Below are 16,702 nucleotides of genomic sequence, written 5' to 3'. Positions count from 1 at the left end.
AAAGCTGCAAAACCATGTTTTTTTTCTCTGTTCCAGGGTCAGTTACATTAAGCCATCTCATGGCTTAGAGAAGTCATTCACATGAAAGGATAATTCTAGGAAATGACCACAAGATGGCAGTATATGTACGTTAGTTAAACTTTTGAGGCCAAGGAAATTAAACTGTAAGATTAATATCCTAAAATTATTTGAAAGAGTAGCTAAATGATTTGCATAATAGCTTGTAGTTAAAAACAAAACAAAGCAAAAAAAGACCTCCACACTCCGCTGGCAATAAATAGTCCTTTAAGTGGATGTACAATGGGAGGATGAGAGTGGTGAGGAGTGTAGGTGTCCCCAGCCTGCAGAGTTCTCCCTTTCACCTTATTTGTAGAACAGCTGTTGCTGCCATCTACCTGATAACATATTTACCTCAGTTTCTTCATTTTCAAATGGAGATAACAGTACCTCCCTTATAGTTTCCAGGAGATAGCATACAGAATTTGTAATATCACGGCGTTTTGTGTTCACTATTAATTTTTATTATTCCCCATTTTCAATTGAAATGCCTGACACTATACTTGCTTCTAATCAAAACTGCCATTTATTAACTGTGCACATACTAGAAGATTTAGCCTTCACAATTGTATATTGCATGGAGATTTCATTAAAACTTTGGACACAGTTTGGATGTGAATAATGGGTCACACTTACAAATGCAGAAACTGAGATACAAGGAGATTAAATAACATGCCCCAAGTAAAACTGCGAATACATGGCTGGAATGGCTTTCTAACCCGGGTCTAAATCCTGGAAGCATTTCCTTCAACTCTTTACTACATTTGAAAGAGCAGCTGTGTCTGAAAGTTAATACCAAATTTTGATTTTGTGAATTCTGTGGCTGATACATTACCTTAAATGTTTTTCTTCCAATTATAATATTTAAGAATAATCTCATTATTTACATTTTATTTTATACAATTAAGGATATTGCTAGCTTTGGAGTTTTAGAAAAAAAAAACAAAAACAGAATTTTATCATAGAAATTTTAGTAAGACCATGTGCTGGGTTATTATTCTTTCCCTGTAGAATAGGAATGAACAAAATGCCAGAATGTTGTCAGAACAGTGTGCACTCACAGAGGACAATGCAAAGGAGTAGAAAACTATAAATACATATATGTCTATATGATGTGCTCACAAACCACCGGGGATTACTAAGTATCTTGGCAATGATGAATTAAGTCATTCATGCCTTAACCAGAGGCAACATTGCAAGACACACCTGAGCAACATTCATCGGGAACCTTCGAAAACAAGGTTTATACTCACAAGTCTTGGTGGATACATGAAATGCCTAGGGCCACACAGCAAGGTTATGGGTAGAGAGAGAGAGAGCATGCACCTGGGGTTCTGCCTTTCTCGGTGTGGGATGTCTGTAGTTTCACAGGTTTACTCTTTATTGGTAAATTTAAAAGTAAGAGTGGGAATTAAAGTGTGGAAGGGAAAAGCAAGCAGTCAGTCAGTCGAAAGGTCCGTTATCTAGGTCAACCAGTTTTTCTCAGGAGGAAAACTCATGGGAGGGGCGACTTGCCTCTTTATCTAGTTGTGCAGCTAGCTGGCATTGTGTTTATTCCGGATGAATGCCTCTGAAGTGGATGCCCCAGTGATCAAAGGCATAGATAAGGGCAGCTGACATTATAGTCAAAGAAGTTAATTGTCATCTGGTGGGTGCGGCTCAGTGGTTGAGCATCAACCTTTGAACCAGGAGGTTATGGTTTGATTCCCGGTCAGGGCACATGACCAGATTTTGGGCTCAATCCCCAGAGGGGGCATGCAAGAGGCAACCAATCAATGATTCTCATCATTGATGTTTCTAACTCTCTTTCCCTTCCCATTCTTCTCTCTAAAATTAATAAAAATGTATTTTAAAATAAAGTTAATTGTCAGATGCCCACACTACAGTTACAAATCAAAAATTACAATAATATTTGAAAAAATATTTTTTAAAATACTAAGTGTATAGTTCAGTAAGTACTTTCACATTTTGGGGCAATCATTACCACCAAACACCTCCAGAATGTTCATCTTTCAAATCTGAAACTGCACTTATTAAAGAGTAACTGCATAATTGGTCTTTCTTCACCCAGCCCTGGTGACTGCCATTTCAGTCTGTCTCTATGAATTTGACTGCTCTAGGTACTTCAAATAAATAACAATTACTCAATTATTGCCCTATTTTGGTAGATTTATCTCACTTCACAATGTATCTTCAAGATTCATCCATGCTGTAATATATGTCAGAATTTCCTTCCTTTTTAAGACTGAATAATATTCCACTGTAGATTAAACTACATCTCTGTATTCATTCATCTCAATGGACACTTGGTTTGCTTATGCCTTTTGGTTTGTGTATAATCCTGCTAATGAACATGGGTATATACAGTTCCTGCTTCAATCCTTATTTTGTTATTAGAGGCCCAGTGCACGAAATTTGTGCACTCGGGGGTCCCTCAGCCCAGCCTTGCATCCTCTCCCAGTCCAGGAGCCCTCAAGGGATGTCCGACTGCCATGGAGGTGGGAAAGGCTCCCACCACCACCCCTGCACTCACCTGCGGTGAGCCCAGCTTCTAGCTGAGCAGCACTCCCCTGTGGGAGCACACTGACCACTAAGGGGCAGCTCCTGCGTTGAGCGTCTGCCCCCTGGTGGTCAGTGCGTGTCATAGCGACTGGTCATTCTGCCATTGGGTCAATTTACATATTAGCCTTTTATTATATAAGAATATACTCAAAAGCATTACTGCTGGATCATAAGATAATTCCATTTTGTATTTTTGTGGTACTGCTGTACTGTTTTTCCCATTGGAAGTATCATTTGACATTTTCACCAACAGTGTACCAGGGATTCAACTTATCCACATCTCATCAACACTTTTAATTTTCAGTTTTGTTTTGATAATAGTCATCATTATGTGCATCTCATTGTGTTTCTAATTTGCATTTCCCTCATGATTTCATGTGCTTCTTTCATGTGTTTACTGGCCATTTATGTGTCTTCTTTGAGAAATGTCTTTCAGCTCTTTCTCATTTTTAACTGGTTTATTTTTATTGAATAGTGTTATTAATATATAGGATATTAATGTATAGGATATTAATTCCTTGCCACTACTATGATTGGCAAATATTTTCTCACATTCCATGGTTTTCCTTTTAAATATATTGTGTCCTCTGACACATAAGTTTTTAAATTTGCATGTAGAACAATTTATTTTTTTTCTCTTGTATTGCCTGTGCTTTGGTTTTCTATTCAACAACTAATTGCCAAATTCAATATGATGAAGCCATTCCCTTATGTTTTTCTTCTAATTATGTTCCAGGTGTTAAGTTCAACAGCATCCCTTGTGGAAAATGTGCATTTGTTACATTTGTTAGAATGAATGAGAGAAGAAACCTGTCCTGTAACATTTTTGTCGGCCCAAATAGAGCAGTAGTTTTGATGAAGGCCTACGTTCCATAACAGTAGATCATTAAAAGCCATATTATGTTAGGAGAGATTGGCAATAAGGAAAGCCTTCCTGTATGAGGAATGGTCAAGACATTTTATCAGAAAGAGTCACTACAAACTACTCCAGATCAAAAACAGGAAAAACAGAAAAAGAAACTTAGACAAAGTTTCTTGCAGGAGCTGTGTACAAGAAAACCTATCGAGGTTCAATGGGGGTGGGTTTTGGGGGATGGAGTCAGAGGAAGTTAGAGAAATACAGGGTGTCCCCAAAACATGTATACATAATTTAACAGCTGATTGCTCAATTTTGAAAATGAAATATATTTTAATAAACACTGCCCAAGTGTATAATTGTGGATTCTTGTGGGATCCAACTTTTTGTCAAGTGTGTATACATTTTTAGGAACACCCTATATATATTGAAAATATTCCCTTTTCTCATCTCTTACATATTTTGTTATTTAATTCAGACTAAACACCTGTGATGTAGAGGATAGTACTATTATATCACATTTTATAGGTGAGAACATGAAATTTCAAGACATAAGCACACTATTAAGTAAAATCCTACAAAACAAGTGCTAGAGATGGGAATTAAACCTGAGTCAATTGGCCTCAAAAGATAATTCAGTCCTCAGCACAATGTCTGTTTCCCTGACCTGTAAAGAAACTTGCATCCATGCTCTGATTTTATCAAACCAAAGTCCTTACTGTAAACTGGGATTCTTCCCCCTCAAAATCTCTGCACATCTCACTCTTTCAATGTGAATCTGGGGTCTTTTCACTTTATAATAAATAATAATGAGATGTCTCTGGATGGAGGAAAAGGGAAGATAAATTTGTCCTAGTATTGGCAAATAAAAAAAAAAAAAGCTTTTAAAGTGACAGAACATGGTGAGGGAAAAAGAGAATAAACAAGAGAAAGCTGAAAAAAATATAGAGAATGCCAAGAGAGCTAGAGGGCCAGGTAATGTTGAAGAACAGTGAGAGAGGGTGACTTTGACAAGCTGATAAAACAGAGGTCCTGATGATACAGAGAAACATTTGATCTAGTGACTTAGAGATATGGAATTTTGGGGTAATCATAATATGCAGGATGAGACCACGAGAGTGGGTGAGCTAAAGATTAGAAGAGAAGATTTAAAATAAGAGTTCAAGGGCCTGAGATATCAGAAAGTTAGAGTTATTCAAGTGGGTGTTAACAGCCCTCGAGTTGAGTACTGAACTCAGGATGGGCAAGCTGAATTTGTTTCAGGACACCCAATTTTGTGAAAGAGAGTGGGAGAGTCAGTGTTGGGTTGGGAAGTTAAACATCATGAGTTTTACCGGGGCAGGATTCTTCAGAAGAAAGAGAGTCATAACCTGGAAATGAGTGAGTCCCCCAATTTTTGTCAAGTCTAGACCAGACCCCCATGCAGTACGACAGGAGAACAGCACCACATGAGTGTGCTTTGAAGAAATGATGTCCACAGGACACAGTCTCTAGGGGCATCTTCTGGATTCAAATGTTTGCCTTCTTCCCATCCCTGACACTGTTTATGTAAAATAAATGACAATAACTATTTCTATATTTGAGCAAGTATGGTGTTGAATGTTGAAAATGTTGAAAATCCTATGGAAGTTGGGGGAAAAAATAGATACCACTAAAATTATAACACACACACACACATACACACACAACACACACACACACACACACACACACACATAGCTCTTTATAAAAATGAATGCTGTCCTAAAATATTTAGGTCTTTATATTTCTTCTTAGTAACTGGCAGGATGTAAGGTGAACAAATTCAAAGAACATGACAAATTCTAGATTGCAGTCTGAATTTGGATTTTCTTTATTTTTCACTAGAGGCCCAGTGCACAAAATTTGTGCATTGGGGGTGGGGAGGGGTGTATCCCTCAGCCCAACCTGCACCCTCTCCAATCTGGGACATCCCTTTCACAATCTAGGACTGCTGGCTCCCAACTGCTCGCCTGCCTGCCTGCCTGATTGCCCCTAATCACTTCTGCCTGCCAGCCTGTTCACCCCTAACCACTCCCCTGCTAGCCTGATCAACACCTAATGCTCCCCTGCCAACCTGATTGCCCCTAACTGCCCTCCCCTGCCAGCCTGGTCAGCCCTAACTGTCCTCCCCTGCCAGCCTGGTCTCCCCCAATTGCCCTCTCCTGCTGGCCTGGTCACCCCTAACTGCCCTCCCTTGCCAGCCTGATTGCCCCTAACTGCCCTCCCCTGCTGGCCTGGTCAGCCCTAACTGTCCTCCCCTGCCAGCCTGGTCACCCCAATCTGCCCTCTCCTGCTGGCCTGATTGCCCACAACTGCCCTCCTCTGCTAGCCATCTTGTGGCAGCCATCTTTGCCCACATGGGGGCAGCCATCTTGTGTGTTGGAGTAATGGTCAATTTGCATATTACCTCTTTATTATATAGGACTGGTATTTGTTTCATTTGAATGAAACAAAGGTATAGACTCTGAATTGAAGACACGTGAGACTTATATTTGTAATTAATCTCTTACAATGGGTGTTGGCACACACACACCTTTAGATAAGAACTGAAGTACAAATTTATGTGCAAAATGAAGGAAACACTTTTAGGGGGCAGGAAATGAGTCAAGGAAGGGAAGTCGGTCAGTCAAAGGTGCAATATTAAGCCATCTCCTACTAAAGTTCACATTGCCCAATAAAAATGCTTCAAAGTATACATTTTTACACATACAAAGTATAAATTTAAAAATATGAATCACAGAATACCCACTGCACTCCTCTGTGGACTTGTGTAATGTCAGACGGAGGTTCAGGAATCCTCAAAACTAGTGCAGGAGATGTGGAAATTAACATACTGAGAAATCATAAATTCAAAAATGTTGTATATAACTGTTTTCACTGTAAACTAAATTAATATCACCTATAGATCTACAAATGCTATATTTAATTACTATCTAAAGAAAGTAAGATTAACAGTTTTTCTGGCAACAGGCAAAATTAGCCAGAATCCCATAAAATACATTCATCACCAAATCACTAACTGTCCAAAAAGAAACTGTTACCTTACATAATATTGTCAAGAAAGAAATAACTCCATCAGCCAGCAACATGAAGGTAGTAAGATTAATTAAACAGCAACAACAATGATGATAGTAATAGCAATGGTGTTTACTGAGTGTTTATTAAGTTCTATTCACTTTCAATATACTAAACGTTGGGTCTTCATGATACAGGAATTTTGGACTGGAAATGCGTGCAGTGTTCCCCTGGGCAGGATGGTCTCCCAGGCTCTTGTCTAGTGGAGTTGAAGAATGAATCACAGACAGAACATGGTATTGCAAAGGTGGGAATTTATTGAAGAACAAGTACAGACTCCCACGTGGGGAGGGGAAAAGATTCTCACAGCACATGGGAGGGAGAAAGAGTCCCATCGAGTTCCTTTTTCCACGGTTTATAAAAGTTGCAGGGTTTTTTTGTGCCTTGATATCCCCTCTGATTGGTCGCTATTCCCCTTTGATTTGGTCACTATAGTAACATTTGAGCTCAAAGGTCAAAACCTCACATGGGACATGTGAAGCCCTCTTCCCTCTTTGTTCTCCTATTCCCTCTGGGCTTTCTTCCTCCTTCCCTTTATTCTGTACATGTGTGCCTTTTGCTACTCCCAGTTCCCTTGTCTTATGGAAATGTAACTGCTGCCTCTCCCAACTTCCTTGTCTTACGGAAATGTAACATTTTGTAGCTTTGCAACCTGTGTTTTTTCCATGGACCCCCCTTAATTAAAAAAAAAATTCCCTAAACCTGCCTATTTCATCCCTAAAAATTCCTATTTCATTCACAAGCAAGCCTATGGCCTAGCAGAAGAAGAAACAGAGGCCCAGAGGAGATAGGCAAGTTTCACCAAATCCTGCAGTTGGTAAATGACAGAGCAACAATTCCAACTCAGACAGCCTGGCTTCCTTCACACTGTGCCCTAGGACAGAGCTTCTCAAACTCGAGTGTGCCTAAGGATCGCCTGAAGAACTCGGTACAGCACAGGGCCCTGGGCCCCGCTCTCTGAGACCCGGATTTGCGAGGTCTGGGGTGAAGTCCAGGCCAAGTTCCCAGCTGATGCTGATGCTGCCAGTCACTATTGTTGGGGTAGCAAACTTTGCTTACAAGTTACTCAGGCCTTTCATAGCTGTCATCATTGGGCAGGAGCCCAGAGCCTAAGGCACTCACCAAAGAATCAGGATATCCAGATTCTAAGCCAGGTAGACAAATATTGACAAATGTATTTTCCAGTTCCCTTGCATCTCATAAAAGGAGAGAGAAATTATCTTTCAACGGTAAACCTGGAGCATGGGCAGACTAGGTACTATAAAAGAAGATGATAAGAAGATGAAGAGAAAATGCTAACCTGTAAAGGTATGAGAAACAAGATGATAGAATAAATGTACCAGCAAGACTAAGTAGCATTTCAGGGGAATACGGAAGCTGACAAGTGTGACAAGCAACTGACAGAATGAACAGCAACACATTTAAGGAACAAGAATAGGACTGAAGAGGTCATCACAATTGCCAGGCAGATAATGCCCCCCAAAAGAAGAAAAGCATAATGTCAGTGTGTAGGACCTGATTCAATGGAATTATTTGTTCAAGTCAGAGCAAATGTTGATGGCAAAACGCATGATTACTCATTTGTGATTTTTATCAGGGATGTACCACAAAAAGAGAATCTCATCAACATTAATCAGAGATAATGCCCCGGAGATCCTCCTCAGAGAGGCCTGAACTGCAGATTGTACATAATGAGTTGTTGCAGGTAGATAAGCCCGTGAGGAGATACACATTCCAATGTAGGACGATCACCGGGGTAAACCTCCGGGTGTTGACCTACCTGTGGAGGTAAGAACAGATGCCGGAGTGAACACATGCAGAAGTTGGGCTGTAATGTAGTCACAACAGAGGCCTCATCTAAACCCATGAAGCTCTCCAGTTGAGGTGGCTGTTTTAAGTTGTCCCTGGTGGAGAGAGGCAGCCTAGCATTTACAGCTCCTGCCTACCTCTGTACATTCCAGCTGGTGGGTTGCCCCAGAGAAGGAGGATGCTCATGATGAGGACACCTGCTACGAGTAGAAAGGGCTGTAGGTTAGCGCTTCCCCTGCGAGGACTCCAGTTGCCGAGGAGTAAGTCTGTCAGTGCAGAGAGGGGCCGGGGTAGTGTATCACAGCACCCGGGGCAGGCAGCTGTCTGGAAGTTAGGCGGGTGGGTTTCAGTCCTAATCATTTGGAAACCTGGTTACAAGAGGCAAGGTTTCTTTACTAAGGAGTGCGATAATATTCCCAAAGCTGAGAGATCTTGTTCTGTAAAATATATTCATCCAGTTGGATGAAGTCATGAAAAAATCATGTCTTGTCTTGTATGAATAAATTAACCCCTCGAATCATGTTCATAACTCGGTGCCAGGCTAATGGGCCGCTTAAATAACCCCACGCTTTAGTAAATTTATGAACATAAAGAGTAATTCTAGACACTGACCAAAAGATGGCAGCATACACATGTGATGTTACATTTCTTTGGGTGCAGAGAAAAACACTGAAAATCTAAGCTAGTTTATATTCCAAAGGTTATTCTAAAGAGCAGCTAAATGATTCTTCATAAAAGCCTAATCTTAAAACATTTTTTTTTTCACTTTTTTGTTGACAACGTGTTGCACCCAGATATGGTGGCAGTTTTTCAAGTGTATGTACACAATGAGAGGATGAGAGTGTTTGGGGGTGCTATTTTGTCGCACATTTACTTGCTGAAGAGGTTCTGCCTTTCATCTTGCTTGTAGAATAGCTGTTGCTGACCTCTACCTGGCAACGTATCTGTGCCTCAGTTTTCTCATTGGCAAATGGAGATAATTATAGTGCCTCCCTTATAGAGTTGCCAGCAGAATAAATGAGTGAACATATATAAACAATTTGTAACAGATCCTGCTATAGGTTGTGTTAGATATTAATTTTTACTATTCACCATTTTCAATTAGAGGCCGGAAAGTATACTTGCTTCTAATAAAAGCTGTTTAAATCTTTGGAACAAACTCAGGTATAAATAAGTCACACGTATACATACCGACGCTGAAATACAAAGAGATTAAATAACATGTCCAGGATGAAACTTCTAATAAATGCCTGGGGTAGGTTTCTAACCCTGGTCTTATGTGCTGGAAGCACTTCCTTCAAGTCCTTACTACATCTGAAAGTGCAGCTACGTCTGAACGTTTTTTTACCAAATTTTGATTTTTTAATATGCTTTTCTTCCTCTTTTAACTGGAATATTTAAATATCATCTTGTAATTTTATTTTTTAGCTCAAATAATTGAGCATATTGCTAGCTTTGGAGTTATAGAAAAATAAACTAGGATTTTATCATGGGAATTTTAATTGTATCATGTGTTTAGTTTTTATGTTACTCTTTTAATGCAGAATTAGAGTGAAGATGTACAAGACGCAGAATGTTGTCAAAGCAGTGTAGGCATATGTCTATATGACACAACTTTGTGCTCAAAGATCCTCAGGAATTAAGGCAAGGAAAGGTAAGTTAAGTCATCTAGTCTGTATTTTCACTGGTAAGCATACTGACAATGAATGTGACCTAACACATGGTTAAATCTTTTATTTTACTTTTATTCAAATTGACAGATTCCAGATTCTGATTATTAGGTAGGGAAAAAGAATCAAAGTTCTCAAAATTATAAATGTGTAGAGTAATTCAAGGATGACTACATGAACAGCTAGATAGCTCAAAGTTTTTCACTCTAGTAGCTTTCTCCACTAAATCACAATAGCACCAGGTTGGAACAGTTGAGACATATGGTATATGCAATGTTACCTTTGCCCATAAGAGAAATTTTAGGTGCCAAAATAGAGCCCACATCATGGCAATATGTTGACCATATAAATTAGGTGTTCACTCCTAGCTTCCAAAAAAGCCATTAGTACTTCCTACACAAGTAAACATTAAAAACATTTACAAGATTATTTTTATTATAACACTAGAGGCCCAGTGCATGAATTTGTGCACCAGTGGGGTCCCTCAGCCTGGCCTGCAGAATGGGGCCGTAACCAGCTCTCCGACATCCCCTGAGGGATCCCAGATTGTGAGAGGGGGCAGGCCAGGGCAAGGGACCCCACCAGTGCAAGATCGGGATGGGGGAGGGACGTGGGAGGTTGGCCAGCCAAGGGGGGGACTGTGGGAGGGCTGTAGGGTGTGTCCAACCCGTCTCACTTAGTCCTAATCAGCTGGACCCCAGCAGCAAGCTAACCTACTAGTCTGAGCATCTGCCCCCTGGTGGTCAGTGCACATCACAGTGAGTGGTTGAGTGGTCTTAGCATGTCATTAACATATTACACTTTGATTGGTTGAACGGATGACTGGACACATAGCATACTAGGCTTTTATTATCTACTAGAGGCCCGGTGCACGAAATTCATGCACGGCGGGGAGGGGGGCAGCGGGGGGTGTTGTCCCTCAGCCCAGCCTACAGTCTCTCCAATCTGGGACCCCTCAAGGGACCTTCATTTTTTCCTTCAAGAGTGTGGTGGGAAAACCCTAGATCACCTTCTTGGATTCTTATAACCCAAATTACCAAGAACACGGCAAGTGGTGGCCTACAGGGAGCTTAGCCAATGAGTTGTCAGAAAAGGTATTTACTCTCAAACTGGTTTGGCTCAGTGGATAGACCATGGGCCTGCAGACTGAAGGGTCCCAGGTTTGATTCCTGTTAAGGGCATGTACCTTGGTTGGAGGCATATCCCCAGTGGGGAGTGTGCAGGAGGCAGCAAATGGATGTTTCTCTCTGATTGATATTTCCAACTGTCTATCCCTCTCCCCTCTTCTCTGTAAAAAAAAAAAAAAATCAATAAAAAAATTTTTTAAAAAGGTGTATCCTCTGCAGCTCATGCAGCCCCTGGGTTGTGTCCACTGGCCTAGGGCGTGTCCCTGCCACCCGGTGGTGGCTGCCGGGGTCTCTGCACACCCCAGAGGCCAGCAGCCATCCCCCTGTGGAGGGCACTAGGCTGGGGGCGTGGACACAAACCGCCACTTGGTGATGGAGCTTGGAAAGCCTCTGGGGCGGGGCGGGAACATTCCCGTCTCCAAATGCCCCAAGGCCAGCAGCCAGCCTGACCATGGGCCTCAGGCTTGGGGCATGCAGGGACCCTGGGCAGCATGCAGCAGTGGCCGCCACGGTCTCGGCACACCCCAGAGGCAAGCAGCCAGTCCCCGGTCCTGGGCACCTGGCTGGGGGCATGACCCCAAACCGCCGCTTCGGGCAGGAGACTTTGCAAGCCACTGGGGGCGGGGTGAGAAGCGACGCGGGGATGTTCCCGCCCCTCCAGATGGCTTGGCACCTACACCCATAGGCTTCGAGTGGCCCGGGGGCATTCTGGGACCCCTGCCACTCAGGACCTAAGCATGGGCCTACAGGCTAGGAGTGGCCTGGGTCTGGAGGATGTTTCCTGGACCCAGGCCACTCAGCGCCCACATATGCAAATTAACTGCCATCTTGTTGCTCTGATTGACTGTGGGCGTAGCTAAGGTGCGGTCAATTTGCATGTTTCTCTTTTATAAGGTAGGATACTAAAAAAAGGGTAATATGCTAATTAGACTGGGAGACCTTCTGGACAAAGCTAGTGGTGGCGGGGCCAAGGCAGAGGCGGTTGGGGTGATCAGGCCAGGAGGGGAGGGCTGTTGGGGATGATCAGGCTGGCGGGGGCGGGGGGCAGTTGGAGGCAATCAGGCCGGCAAGGGGTGGCACTTGGGGGCAAGAAGGCCGGAGGGGGTCAGGTGGGGGCGAGCAGGCCGGCAGGCAGGTGAGTGGTCCTGGATTGTGAGAGGGGTGTCCCACTGCTGGTTTAGGCGTATCCCATAGGTATCAGGCCTAAACTGGCAGTCAGACATCCCCTGAGGGGTCCCAGATTGGAGAGGGTGCAGGCCAGGCTGAGGGACACCCACCCCCATGCACGAATTTTGTGCACCGGGCCACTATACTAGGATGATATAAAAAGTACTAATGTAGCCGAAACCGGTTTGGCTCAGTGGATAGAGCATCGGCCTGCGGACTCAAAGGTCCCAGGTTCGATACCGGTCAAAGGGCATGTACCTTGGTTGCGGGCACATCCCCAGTAGGGGGTGTGCAAGAGGCAGCTGATTGATGTTTCTCTCTCATCGATGTTTCTAACTCTCTATCCCTCTCTCTTCCGCTCTGTAAAAAATCAATAAAATATATTAAAAAAAAAAAAGTACTAATGTAACTTCCATATCTATAGATTTGGGGGTACCTTAGCTTATTGTTATTGAATATTACTTTCCAGCAACCAAATGAAATAAAATTAAATTATTTTAGGTTTTTTCCAAAACTATCTCCACAAAAGAATTTCTCTATATTGCATGATTTAGCATATGTCATGTGTCAAGTTTTTATTTTTTTAATTTCTCAAATTTATTATTTGGATATAAGCATATATATGACCTTCCTATTCCTCCATTTCCTGCCTTAAAAATACATAGCAAGAAAAAGTGACTATAAAAGGATGCATCTTTGGATGCTGAAAAAAGGAGATTTGGTGGTGTTTCTATAAGCACAGGGAATTAAAATTTCCGTTGTAGGCATTAGCAACATAACAAAACTCATTCATTAGGTCATAAAATTGCAAAAAGTACTCTAAAAAGTGTAGGGAAAATATGGAATCATTTATTTCAAGTTTGATAAGCACTCAACCCATCAAAATTCACAAGATATTGTGAACTGCTTCCAAGTGCTACCTCATTAACCCATCCTGATCACATTCAATAGCCTGATCTCTGTAAGACACATGGGAGAGAGAAAAAGATCAGCGAAAATACTGTACAGCAACCCAACCTCTCTCCCAAGACTTTGGACTTCCGCTAAAGGCCCTTTCTTTCTTCTGCCCAGAAAATGGAAGAACTAAATAATATTAGGGTCATATCAACATCCTGCAGGCTTTTGTAGCTGCTAAAAGGGACTCTGCTTCCCTATCTCATTGCTGCATCTCTAGGTCTAGATGAGGAACTAAGAATTAGCATCTATTGCTTAGGTCTCTACCTTATTAAAAAACTAGTGATGTCTCCCCAACTTTTTTAGAATATAAATACTCTTAAAGGATGTTTGTATTAAGCTAGCCTATCAGAATTAAATATCCTTGTCTTCCATAATTAATTTATATAATAACTCTTCTCAGTTTCCCTAGTTAATGCTGGAAGCACAAAGGCATGCCTTCTCACTCCTGGCTTTTCCTTTCCCTAGACCTCTCCCCTCCCATGCCTGTTCCCTTTCTCTATGGGAGTGTTATCCTCAACATGTTGTAATTGATGAAACCACATGGCATGTTTTCCAAAGGGGCTTTACCATTTTACATTCTTATCAGCCAATTTCTCCCCATTTTTGTCAACACTTGTTATTGTCTTTTTTATTATTATAGCCATCCTAGTGGATGATGCCTCAAATAATTTTCGTCAAAGTCTTTATGCTACACATTGAGTTCATTCAACTTAAGGAAACTGACATATTAACTAATTCCAAAGCCAGTTTTCATTCCTAAATCAATCAGCCATTTATACTTTCTCCAAAAATAAAATCCCTCACTCATTTTCAATTCAAACCGACATTTTCATCCTCATGAAATCCATTCCCCTCTTCAGCTCAACTTGTATGTTACACGGGGAGTAAAACAAAGAGAGAAGAAAAAAGTAAGGGCCCTCCTCATAACTTTGCAGCCTGAAAACATGTCCCATCATCCTGGGTGTTTCACTGATTCTCTGTTATGATCTTATGGGATTTTCCTGAAGAAGCCACCAAGAGTCTCTCACAAAGTCTGAGAATGGATAAAACAAGGTAGTGAAAATATATTATTTCCACCCTCCTACACCATACATAAGTCTAAGGGCTAACACAAGCTATGCTGTCAACAGAAATATTTCTCAAGACAGAGGAAAAACAGAAGCTTACTATATTGCCTTGCGTAAACAAGGTTTCACACACCTATTATTTCAAAAAATTCCTTTCAGTTGGGTCCTGTAAATGCTTTTACACTCAATATAATTAGGACTTCACATAGGTAAGGGTTATGCTTTTCTTTTCTTTTAAATAAGTGCAATTATCAAAAGGAATATGAAAAAAAAAAAGAAAACCAGCGGGAAGCTTGGACTTCAGGACCTTTTTTATTCCAAAATTTCTCCACCTTCTCAACTGTCACCCAAGCCAGGCCCTGACTCGCCCACAGCGAGGACTATTTGGCTGTTTGAATCGGCGCTAAGCAACGCGCTCCAAATCCAGATTGACAGTACCATTGACCAATCACAGAACCAGATTTCCTCTGGCTGTTGCCTGGGAGACACAGTCCTGAGCAGATAGGGGCGGGCCAAGCAAAGGGACGTTAGAAACATCACCCACCCAGCCTCCAGCAGCATAAAGTGGTTCTTCAGCATTGTGGTTGTATTGTCAAGATGTCTCTTTCTAAGAAGTTAACTTTGGACAAACTGGATGTGAAAGGCAAGCGAGTCGTTATGAGAGTAGACTTCAATGTTCCCATGAAGAACAACCAGATTACCAACAACCAGAGAATCAAGGCTTCAATCCCAAGCATCAAGTTCTGCCTGGATCATGGCGCCAAGTCAGTAGTTCTTATGAGTCACCTAGGTCGACCTGATGGTGTCCCCATGCCTGATAAATACTCCCTGGAGCCTGTTGCTGCTGAGCTTAAATCCTTGCTGGGTAAGGATGTCCTGTTCCTGAAGGACTGTGTGGGCCCAGAAGTGGAGAAAGCCTGTGCAAACCCAGCCACTGGCTCAGTCATCTTGCTGGAGAATTTACGCTTTCATGTGGAGGAAGAAGGGAAGGGCCAAGATCCTGCAGGAAATAAGCTTAAAGCTGAGCCTCAGAAAATAGAAGCCTTCCGTCAGTCACTCTCAAAGCTAGGGGATGTCTATGTCAATGATGCCTTCGGCACTGCTCACCGGGCCCACAGTTCAATGGTGGGAGTGAATCTGCCCCAGAAGGCGTCTGGATTCCTAATGAAGAAGGAGTTGGAATACTTTGCCAAAGCCTTGGAAAACCCAGAGAGACCCTTTCTGGCTATACTTGGTGGAGCCAAAGTAGCAGACAAGATCCAACTTATCAAAAATATGCTTGACAAGGTCTGTCATATGATTATTGGTGGTGGAATGGCTTACACCTTCCTTAAGGTACTCAACAACATGGAGATTGGTGCTTCCTTGTTTGATGAAGAGGGAGCCAAGATTGTCAAAGATATCATGGACAAAGCCCAGAAGAATGGTGTGACCATTACCTTGCCTGTTGACTTTGTCACTGCTGACAAGTTTGAAGAGAATGCTAAGGTTGGCCAAGCCACTGTCGCATCAGGCATACCTGCTGGCTGGATGGGTTTGGACTGTGGTCCTGAGACCAACCAGAAGTATGCTCAAGTTGTAGCCGAAGCCAAGCTAATTGTGTGGAATGGACCCGTAGGGGTATTTGAATGGGATGCCTTTGCTAATGGAACCAAAGCCCTCATGGATGAAGTTGTGAAAGCCACTTCCAGGGGCTGTATTACCATTATAGGAGGTGGAGACACTGCCACCTGCTGTGCCAAATGGAACACCGAAGATAAAGTCAGCCACGTGAGCACTGGAGGAGGAGCCAGTCTAGAGCTTCTGGAAGGTAAAGTCCTTCCTGGAGTGGATGCCCTCAGCAACCTGTAACTGACAAAGTATTCCTTCCTACTGTTTCCTGCCCACAAGCCTTTGCCAAGTTAGTGCTCTTACATCTCAACTCGACCTTTGTTAAAATCTACCCCTGTATCAAGATCCAGGCAAATGACCAAGCGATGAGCTATCAGGAACTCTTAACATCAGCACAGAAATGCAGTTCAATTTTAGTTCTGTCATGCATTTACCTACTCTCGTAAAGATCTCATTTGAACTTGACCATTGTGATTCATAGGAAGTGGGTTACCTATTAAAGCAAGTTAAATAAGCTGAATCTCTCCTTCCTTTTATTTTAGCCTAGCTCTGTCGTTGTTTCATTATTTGAAACATGGGAATAAGACAAAATCTTAATTGCTGAGGAAGGGTGGGGCAGAAACTGACAGACTATTAAACAATAAAAGTGCCCAAATAAACTGAGAAAGAAAATTACATTTAAGAACTCACGAGTGCCATTAAAGGTTTCCTAAGAGGAAATTT

The 16,702-nt window shown here is 42.1% G+C and overlaps 1 protein-coding gene across 1 annotated transcript; it reads left to right on the top strand.

Moving 5' to 3' along the window:
* The first annotated feature begins 14,885 nt into the window (after window positions 1-14,885).
* On the top strand, window positions 14,886-16,499 carry PGK2 (phosphoglycerate kinase 2). Its single transcript, XM_008153198.3, has one exon. The coding sequence runs from the start codon at window positions 14,966-14,968 to the stop codon at window positions 16,217-16,219; it is 1,254 nt and encodes a 417-aa protein (XP_008151420.2). The 5' UTR covers window positions 14,886-14,965; the 3' UTR covers window positions 16,220-16,499.
* The last annotated feature ends 203 nt before the right edge of the window (window positions 16,500-16,702 follow it).

The sequence above is a fragment of the Eptesicus fuscus genome, chromosome 10, assembly GCF_027574615.1.
Source record: "Eptesicus fuscus isolate TK198812 chromosome 10, DD_ASM_mEF_20220401, whole genome shotgun sequence".
NCBI classification, from domain to species: Eukaryota; Metazoa; Chordata; class Mammalia; order Chiroptera; family Vespertilionidae; genus Eptesicus; species Eptesicus fuscus.
This window is presented reverse-complemented; position numbering and strand designations above follow the sequence as displayed.